We start from the raw sequence: 10,648 nt of genomic DNA on the forward strand, positions 1-10,648 counted from the left end.
TCCCTCAGTTCCTGCTCACAAGGACTTGTTAGGAGTCATCCTGGTAGCACACCCCACCCCTACCCTAAACCTCTCCAGCCCCTGAGCCTCCCTTCCCTTCCCCCAGCTTCTTTGACTCCTGTATAACTCAGTCAATTTGACGACACACCGTCTTTGCGCTCTTGGCCTCCTACACAAGCCCCCACCCCCGCCTGGTTCAGGTTCAATCTGCTGACCATGTTCAGTCTGGACTCTTCTAGATGCCTATGGCTGAATTCCCCCTCATACCTATGATAAAACCTTCCCCTCAAGCACGCCTACGAGCCATCATGTCCTTATTTCTCATTCACCAAAGAACTTACATTGTTACACGATACAACATAGACACTTGTTGTCCTAATCTACAGAATGAGGTCCCTGGAAAGGTTTAAAGTGTGTGGCACTTGACCTTCAGCTACCAAAGGTTCTAATTCAATCCCCGTCAGCTAGTCAGTCTGTCCGAGTCTTCTCTCCTTGCCTCCCTCTCTTGCCCTTCCCTCTGTCTTTCTGGTCCCTCTTGGTCTCCTTGTGTAACTTGGGCTGGCCTTGAACTTTTGACCTTCCTACCTCAGACTCCTGGGTGTTGGGATTAAAATAACTATCACGTGCCTATGTGTGTGCTTGTATGTGGCTATGGACACATGATAGCAGATGCCCATGGAGGCCAGAGACATTGGATCCCTGGAACTGAAGTTATAGAGGTTGCCTAACGGGGTGTGGGAACCATGAACTGGGGTCCCGTAAAGGACAGTATGTGCTCTTAACCTCAGAGCCATCACTCGAGCCCCAGGAGCTGGATTGCAGCATGTCTTCAGGGCCAGGCATCAGTACCTTCAAGTTATTTGGGTGACATTGGAGACTCCAGCATGGTAGGCTTCTGCTGACCTAACCCACTAAAACGTTAAGTCTTGGGCTTCTCAACCCACAGCCCGAGAGTTAAGAAGTTAAGACTCTCAGGGTGCACCCTCGACTTGCTGGATCGACTTCACTGGCCAACACTGGATTAATTAGGCCAGTTAGTCTTTATATGGTAATTACCATTCTGATGACTTTAAATAATACCCTTTCCATAAAGACGCACCTTGAAAAGAGACAGCGACTTCAGTCTGGCCACACAGTAGCGCTAAGGGCACGTGCACTTTACAGACCTCCTGCAGTGTGGCTTTGGCTTGGGTGATGGTTACTAGGAGGATGAAGCTTAATCTAAGGACGTCGCCTTCATTAACTGATTTGAATGCAACACTGTTGAGAACCACATGGGCACTTCATAGTGAGTGGGGCTGTTGGTGACTTTGCCTGCTGCTCAGTCTGTCTGGGGACATCTCTCTGTCAACAGTAGATCCCACATCATAGACTCAGGCTGGTCTCGCCACCAGCCAGGACATTGGGGTTCCTAGCTGTCTGCTCCTCTCCTTCAACAGCAGCCATGGCGTAACGAGCATTTTCTGACTGTTGGACATTTACACTCAATGTTCCTGTTTCTTGCAGCTCGCTCCTAATTATTGGTTGAAATATTTGCTCTAGTAGCTGGAGCTGCAACCAGTTGATATTCTTATCCTCCTGGAACCAAACTAAAGGAAGTGAGTGATTTATCCAGGGCCCTTCCGCATGCAGGTGTGGGCAACAGGCCTCATTGGGCTGCTCTGATTGGTCCATTGGAACTGGGCTTGAAACTACATTCAACTGTGTAAGGGACAAGACTAAGTTAGGATCTTAAGAAAAATTAAGAGGCCTTTTAGGATAAGGTTGGGAAATCCAGCCATTTCCCATTTTAATAGTTAAAGCTTTTATCTTTTAAAGTTAGGATTCTGATGGAAGTATAAAACCAGTGCAACAAACAAAAAACCCAATGCGTTGTGAAGGGAATTCATAAAACAGGATGCAGTCCTGGGCACCTCCTTCTGTTTTTATCAGATTGGATGAAGACAATATTCAAATGTCCACTGCGCACTGACATTCGCGTGTTTCACGGTCTTCTATTCCACAAAACAATGAACAGAGACGGTTCTGCGTCTGCACAGTGGATTGCTGAGAACAGGGCATTTGGGTTGTGATTGTTGTTTTTCCAGGGGGAGGGCTGTGATGGAGTGTTACTCTGTAGCTGAGGCTGGTCTGGAACTCACCATGTAGCTCAGTCTGTCTTTGAGCTTGTGGTGAGTCTCCTGTCTCCGTCTCCTGAGTGCTGAGATGAGTGAGTGTATAAAATGGTCACTTGACCGCTTCATGGTGTGGTTAAGGGGCAGGTTTTCACTGGAGATGTGAGGGAATGCTGGAGGCATCCGGAAGAGTCCTGAGCAGAGGGAGAAAGCAGCAGACTTCATGGTGTGGTTAAGGGGCAGGTTTTCACTGGAGATGTGAGGGAATGCTGGAGGCATCCGGAAGAGTCCTGAGCAGAGGGAGAAAGCAGCGACTGAACATGGCCATGAGAGAAGCAGGGGCAGAGCTGCGGGAGAGAGAGAGGAAACAAGGGAGAGCGGAGAGTGGGGGAGACGGGAGACAGAGAGAGGAAGACAAGGACAGCACCAGCAAAAGGGGCATATCTGAGAATGGCCGGAAAGGGAGAATGAGAAGCCCAAGAGCTGGGCGGAGTTTAGGGTAAGGGAGGAGGTGAGAAGAGAAACTGGGGGAGCCTGGAGGTCAGCATGCGCTTTGGTAAGCTAGCAGGCCCCACAGATATCCACCTTCCCTTCCACCATAAGGGAACTGATTTCACAAGTTCCTGAGGAATGCTTGCTTTGTCTAACTGCCAGGATTGGGGGAATGGAGTTTACTTTGGACCTGACGCTAGCAGGTCTGGTCTGATTTTTGAGTTTTTGTAACAAGCATCTAAAGTCTTTACGACTTTGATTTGAAGTCGTCAGAAAGGATCATACTAGGAATGTGAAAACGATACTTTCATGAATAGCAATTTGATAATTGTTTCCAAAAGTTCAAATTGTACACAAGTCAATAGAACTGATATTGATTATGCACACCCACGAAAGTGCTGCATGAAACGGTTATGCATACGAACACACTCATACTGTATTGCTAACTAAAGATGAAGTGCAACTTACATCACTGTGCGATGTGTCTCTGTGTGTGTGTGTGTGTGTGTGTGCGCGCGCGTGCATTTTCATGGGTTATGGTTATCACTGAGCCCTGAGATCAGGAGTGGTTTCCCCTCCTCTGTACATTTCTGTATTGTCTGAAAATCCTTTTATTTTCTTTCATATCCACTTCCTACCTAGATTGCCCAACCCCCACCACACCCTTCCCACACATCCACAGGGACAATTCTGCCGAGGAGCCTTAGGCAGACCTTAGGGTTTGTGTTGCCCCCATGTCTTCCTCCTGGTCCCTCTGCCACCCGTCTGCCAAGAGGTGAGCTGCTTCACAGCACAGCACACAGGCCCAGCAGCAACAGAGCCAAAGACCATGGACCAACACTTCCAAAACTGAGCTAAAATAAATTCTTCCTTTCTTAGCTGCTTTGTTAGTGACAAAAAATCCCTCATGGTTGGTGTAGAAAATGCAAAGCAAAAAGCAAACATTTCTCCCGGGTAGACTCCGAAGTCCTTGACGGATCCTCGGAGGCAGAAATTTCAAAAGACAAACTTATTTGAAAGTGAAAAGCAGTGAGATGAACTTAATTACACTGTGTCCTCACCATATATGAGAAATGAAATGAATATCATTTAAAATAAAAGAAACATGACATTATAAAGCAAACAAAAATTAAGGAAAATTCCCGCAGGTTGGGAACAGTTGATGGACAGTACAGGAAAATGAACAGGCAGAGGAAGTAATGAAATCAGTGGGGGAAAACCTCAAAGTTTATATACTGAAAGTTCATAATTTTAAACTTAAGAATCTAATAATAACTGCTAATCCCTTTCTTTTTTTAAAGTTTAATTTAAGGATAAAGTAGAAGTTCAAGAGTAACTTTACTCAGCCATACTTTTTATAACATAGCTGTCAAACAGTAATGATTTTTGTTTAACTTTCAGACTTTTCTTTGACATTTCACACCCCTAATGAGAGGTCTAAAAGTCACACGTGACTGCACAGTGTGAGGAGAACATGGTATAGGAGTTCTGTGTCAAAGCGGATGTCGCTAAAGTAACGTGACAGCAGAAAGCATCAGAAAAACCGTTTCTTTCCCTTCTGGCTTACGCAGCAGAGAAGCAGCCTGGCGCAGTCGCTGGGAGATGATCCCACAGAGTCCTCTAAATGTATTTTGCTGACATCTGACTGACTTCCAAGGTGGCAAGAGGTCTCAGTGGGGAAACGAGCTTGCCACCTGAGCTTGGCCGCCTCTGTTGACTCCTGGGACCAGGTGGGAAGAAATAACTGGCTCCTTCCTGCACGCCCACTGGCCTGCACATGCGCTGTGGCTTCCCCACGCCCGATAACGCCGTTCACACAGCCAAAGGTGGCCGTATGTAAATACATGGCACAGATGGGGAACTAAGTATGGAAGTCTCGTTTGGTACATACGGAATCATTACAGAATTTCAAAGGAGAGAGGCACACAGGAAGAAAAATGTGTGTTCTGTTAGAAGTCACACCCTAAATGAAGAAAAGCAGGAACACAAGGCTCCAAAGAATAACTGAACCTGGAAAAAAAATCAGAAAAGTGTAGAAACAACCCGGGTTCCGGTGCTGGGAAGACTAGTTATTTTCCAAGAATTCAGGGGCAAATAATTTAGCATTGGAAGCGTTCTTTCTTGCCTACACCGAAGCTTTGAACTAGCTTTTTCTGTGCCGTTTATTGCACCGTTCAACTAGTCCCCATACTTAGAACTGTACCCACTAGTGAAAGAAAGGATAAAAATATTTTTATAAGAGAAACGAAATTGAAAATTAGTTGTTTAAAAACTTTGGCATGCTATTTCAAATTAGAAAAAAATAGTAGTAAAATTATTTGGGCTTAAGGAAATGTTTGTGTTGGAGATATAGCCCTAGTGGTACAGAACTTGCTTGGATGGGCTTGAGGCTCTGGATTAAGCCCCTAGGGTATATGTAAGGGTAGAGTTCTAATTTCTCACAGATAAAAGGGCTTTTAGTTTCCAAACCAATCACCACAGAAGCTCACAAAACAAAGGAATCAAAGCACAGTGACACTGTCTGTGCAGTTCCTAAGGGACCAAAGCCAACTGCTGTCAACTATAACTAACTATAATTCCTTTATTATTAAAAATTGTTTTATGTGTATGAGTATTTTGCCTGCACATACGTCTGTGTACCTCATGCATACCCACAGAGGCCAGAAGAAGGCACTGGATCCCCTAGAACTGGAGTTATAGATGGCTGTCAGCCACCGTGTGCATGTTGGAAACTGAACCCAGGTCCTTTGGAAGAGCAGTCAGTGCACTTAAAGGCTGAGCCATCTCTCCAGTGCCCTAATTCCTTTTATTACATAAAAAAAATCATAGCTGTAACATGTATGTACAAATGCAAGCTAATGCACATTTTTCTCAATCATTTGGAATGAATGGTAAGAGGTTTTCGTTTTCTGTTTGTTTGTTTGTTTGTTTGTTTTTGAGACGGGGTTTCTTTGTGTAGCCCTGGCTGGCCTGGAACTCACTCTGTAGACCAGGCTGGCCTCTAACTCACGGAGATCCGCCTGCCTCTGCCTCCTGAGGGCTGGTATCAAAGGTGTGCACTACCACTGCCCGATGTTTCTGTGGGTTTTTGCTGAAGTGTGTAAGAATCTTCAAGGGATCTGTTAGGCTAGGGGAAGGTTTTCAAACAGAAATAAAGATGACTCTTGTGAATTATCTGCTTTTATTATGGCAATTAAAATAGAACTCTGGAGCCCTCTAGAATTTGAGTACCCTCAAGCTTACCACCCGGCTGATACAAGAGCATTAAAAATGTAATTACACAGTTGCTGAAGAACACCTACTCTGAAAGACAATTAAACAGAGCTATATCCTTATAAGTAGGAAACACAAGCAGAACACAGGCACACACCTTTAATCCCAGCACCAGTAGGCAGAGGCAGGAGGATCTCTGAGTTCAAGGTCAGCCAGAGCTACACAGTGAGAACATAACAAAGTGGGAAACGTGCAGAAAACAGGAATAGTCATCACTCTTGAGATGTGTTTTGGGTTGGATTTTCTAAAATGGCAATATTGCCTCCCTTCTTTCATGTAGGAGCTTCTTACACTTTAGTATGCACAAGATCACCAGGAGCCCTGTTAACATCCAGATTCCTTCCGAGCCCTGGACTGTCTATCTCCTGCTCCCTGACTTAGAGGATGTTTGCTTTGTTCCACTGACCACAGCCTAGCTGAGATTCCTAGCTTGATGACCTTGCCTGATGCTAAGACCCACTTGTACTTCCCCTAACGTCTTCCCTGGCACTTTTATACTCCCTTAATGTCCTTAAATGCAGACACCAGTTAGCATCTATAGCTCCACGGGTGACTATGACCCTATGACCCCAGGCTAGGGGTTTGCAAAGAGTGGTTCCTACTATGCCTGGTGAGGATATTTCCTAGAGACAGGCTCACAATAAAGACATGACTCTACTAAGGAGTATATCATGTCAAAATTTAGAACAGTTCAAGTTATTTATTTGGTTCTAGAATAGAACTTTCAGAATTATTTTGTAATTAATTTTATTTATGCTAATAATAACAATTTGTATGTTGTGATCATACACCAACTAACAGTTGATGAAGAGCATCTGTGAGTAGTGAGATATGTTTGAGAGGACTGGAAAGTATAGGAGTGAGGTCTAGGAACAGTATTTTTATGCCGATAATCCATCTATTGAAGGTTTGCTTCTCAAGTCCTTATGTAATTCAAAGGAATACTCCATTATCTCCTCCTACCCCACTGTTCAGTAGGCCATTTTAAAGTGGTTTTCAAAAACATCTGTGTGTGTGTGTGGTGTGTATGTTTGTGTGTAGTGTGTGTATGGTGTGTGTGTATGTAGTGTGTGTGTGTGGTGTGTGTTTGTTTGGTGTGTGTAGGTAGTGTGTGTGTGGTGTGGGGAGGTGTGGTATGGGGGGTGTGTATGTGTGCACCCCAACAGCTACTTTGGGGCCATCCATCTTTGATCTAAAAGCTTTTATGCAATGGCTACTTATTAAGTTTGTTGTCAGGGTTTCTCTGTGTTACATCCCTGACTGTCCTGGAACTAGCTCTGTAGACCAGGCTGGCCTCTAACTCACAGAGATCCGCCTGCCTCTGCCTCCTGAGTCCCGGGATTAAAGGTGTGCACCACCACTGCCTGCTGCTCATTAAATTCTTAATACATACCTGTTAGGTGGGTGCCATTATGCTAACAAGATGACAAATATAGCCCCTGAGGAATGTCTAAAATGAGGAAACGTTTGAAGACATTTAACTCTCAAATGAAACTTTTAAAAGTGTACAATGTTTTGCCTGCATGTGTATCTGTGTACCGAATGTGTGCAGTGCCGATGGAGGGCAGAAGAGGCTGTTGGATCCCTTGGAACTGGATTTAGAGGTGGCTGTAAGGCCATGGAAACCAAACCTCTGCAAGAGTAGCCAGGGCTCTTACCACCGAGTTGCATCCAGCTCCACACAGAGATTTTATTAGCAGCTCTAACATATGATTCATTCCATGAATAAACACAAACTTGAATTGTAACTAGGAATATTTAGGGTGGTTACTCACTTTATGGAAAGAACAGCAGCAATTGGTTTCCTATAAGGGGTTAGTATAAATAACCGGTTTTTTGTTGGCATTGCACACATTGAACACACCAACACTTGTTCAGGAAACTTGTAAAATGGCACACAGCTACAACACTGTCAACTTGACATTGGTTTTTATTACTTAAGATGAGAATTTACTGTGTGAGACTTCCCTAACTGATCTGATTATAAGTATCATTTGTGCCAGGTGGGGAAGGCACATGCCTTTAATCCCAGCATTCGGGAGTCAGAGGCAGGCCAGCCTGGTCTACAGAGGGAGTTCTAGGACATCCAGGGCTCCAGAGAAACCCTGTCTCCCATCTCTAACCCCTCCACAAGAACCCATTTGGTGTGCTTATTTAAACTACAGGATTTCCTAGTCCCTCTAAGGAGGGATCCACTAGACCTGAGATAAAGCCCAGGAATTTATATATTTAATATCCTACACATACTTTGATGATAACGCATATTGAGAAACATTAGTCTACTGATTAAAGAGTGGCTTTCATTTTAAGGCCTTCACAGTACGGCATTGCTACAATCTAAACCTCGATTGCACTGACCTATTGTAAAACACACCTCATTATTCCCCAAACAGATACTTCCTCCTTGGCTCTGTGTTCAGGCTGTTACATCTTTCTAGAGTGTCCATTCTTATATATTCCCTTAATAAAGTATCAGTCACTTTTTTAAGGGTCAAGTTTTAACTTCTCTCTGAAGGTCACCTTAACTTCGCAGCCAGGACCGTATCCCACAGTTCTTAAAACCTGGGTGACAGTCTGGTCCCTGGGTCTACAGCACAGCACCTATGGGGAAATTGTTGGAAATGAAAACCACTTAGCAGCACTCCAGACCTAAGTCAGAAACCCTAGGCACACCACAGAGCACGCTGTCTGCAAGCCATCCCTCCAGTGACGGCGGTGCACTCTATATGCTACCTCTGCAGGCACACTTCACCCTGTCTTCCTTTAGTGCACTGTCCTCTGCAGATACTGCATCGTGCACAACCCGCAGGTCACACGACCTGCAAGGAGCATTTTATTGCTGCCAGTTTTCCAACAGTTCAGACGACTGTTAGCATGTTTTAGCAACAGAGTATTTTTTAAATTATGATGCCCACATGGCTTTAAACCTATGAATGATATTGTGTACTGAACAGACTGCAGCATAGTATAAGCGTAGCTTTTACACTCTCCAGGAAACGGCATCACTGTCTCTGCTAGCGTGTAAACGCTGTAAGAGCAGAGATGGTGCCTCGTCCTTTGAAGGACCAAACACAGTGCTTTTCATTAACGGATCGCACTGAATCAAACTGTTATCAAGCAGGTTTCAGTGCACTGCTTTTCATTTTATGGATGTGAAGGACCTCCACAGGCTGTGCGTCCTGGGTTCAGACACAGAGACCCCAGGCTTCCTCAGCAGAGACAGACTCCTCAGCTTTGTCCAAGCTTCTGATGGAGATTAGTACACTTCCCTAATGTTTGTTAGCAATGACAATAATTATTTCACTAACAAATTCCTCTTCTTTTCTTCTCTGGCCTCTATATTTTTATGCTTAGAGACACATCACAGTTATAAAATTTCTTTAGTTGTTTCATCTTTTGCCATGGTAAAGCCATGGCTGCAGAGATGGTGTGGTGGCTGAGTACCTTGTGCTCTTGCGGAGAACCCGGGCCAGTTCCCAGCACCCACATGACGGCTCACAGCCATCTGTGACTTCAGTTCCAGGGGATCCAGTGCAGCCTCTGGCTTCTGTGAGCTCCTGCACTCACATGGTGCACATAATCTCATCTAGGATCACACATATGCACATAAATAAATACCTTAAAAAGAAGGCAAATTAAACAATAATCCATACCAATTAACATTTCGTTTATTACTGCTCAAAAGCTGGACTCTTAAAGCCCAGAGAGAGGACAGGACACGTGAGAACGCGTTTGTGATACGCTGCACACCGAGCAGACTCACAGCTTTATGTCGCTCTCAGACACCTTTCTTAAGAAATACAACATGAAACCTTAGTTTCTATTAATATTGATTTAATTAAAATTACTTATAATAATAATTACCAGTTTTCGAAAGCAAAACTATTCTTCAAGAATTTATAACAGAAATAAAAATACATCAGTTCACATATTGTGTTATAAGAAAGTCAAGAAATGGATCAAATTTAAGAGAAAAATTTTGAATGGTTGTCAATTATTTTTAAAAATAAAAAAGCATTCTTTGGGGATTAGACATGTTTTACTTTGCTTATTAACAAAATAATTATTTCTTTTTCTTTTCTTCTTTTCTTTTCTTTCTTTTTTTTTTTTTTAGAAAATATCCCTAAATATTCCCAGAAGAGCCTTCATTTCTTCAGCTGCATCATCAGGATAATACTTACTGGAGGGAAAAGCAAATGTAAAAATGATTTGTGTGTATGTGTATGTAAGCCAGCTTATTTTAGAACACAGAGTAAGTAACGGAACATTACAGTGTGGGTAAGCGTGAAGACTGCTGTCAAGCTAACACAACAAACATACTTATAACGATGACCTTGGCTGTGGGTAAAAGTTTACAAGAGACTGTACACTGCAAAGGGTAAGGAACAAACCTCTTAATTATTTCTTTAACTACATTAGGAAGTAAAGCTACTCAATAAAAGCGTGAGCAGGTTTCTAAGCTAGGACTCTCCACAGAGAGAGAAACTGCTGCAGAGATTCCCTTTAAAAAAAGGTCAGCAGTAGCCAGGCAGTGGTGGCACTCGCCTTTAATCCCAGTGCTCAGGAGGCAGAGGCAGGCAGATCTCTGTGAGTTTGAGGCCAGCCTGGTTTACAAGAGCTGGTCCCAGGACAGGTTCCAAAGCAACAGAAAAACCCTGTCTCAAAAAAACAAAAAAGAAGAAGAAGAAGAAGAGGAGGAGGAGGAGAAAGGAAGGAAGGAAGGAAGAAAAAGAAAGAAAGATAGATAGAAAGAAAGAGAGAGAGAGAGA

General features: G+C 43.7%; 1 protein-coding gene across 1 annotated transcript in view; it reads right to left on the reverse strand.

The window, feature by feature from the left end:
• Positions 1-9,833: 9,833 nt before the first annotated feature.
• The window catches only part of Hfm1 (HFM1, ATP dependent DNA helicase homolog), an 83,024-nt gene continuing 82,209 nt past the window's right edge, over positions 9,834-10,648 (reverse strand). Inside the window, exon 40 of the mRNA XM_026785336.1 lies at positions 9,834-10,059. Coding sequence (XP_026641137.1) covers positions 9,990-10,059 — 70 coding nt within the window. The 3' untranslated portion in view covers positions 9,834-9,989. The remainder of the gene's footprint in view (positions 10,060-10,648) is intronic.

Source organism: Microtus ochrogaster, linkage group LG1 (genome assembly GCF_000317375.1).
Source record: "Microtus ochrogaster isolate Prairie Vole_2 linkage group LG1, MicOch1.0, whole genome shotgun sequence".
NCBI lineage: Eukaryota > Metazoa > Chordata > Mammalia > Rodentia > Cricetidae > Microtus > Microtus ochrogaster.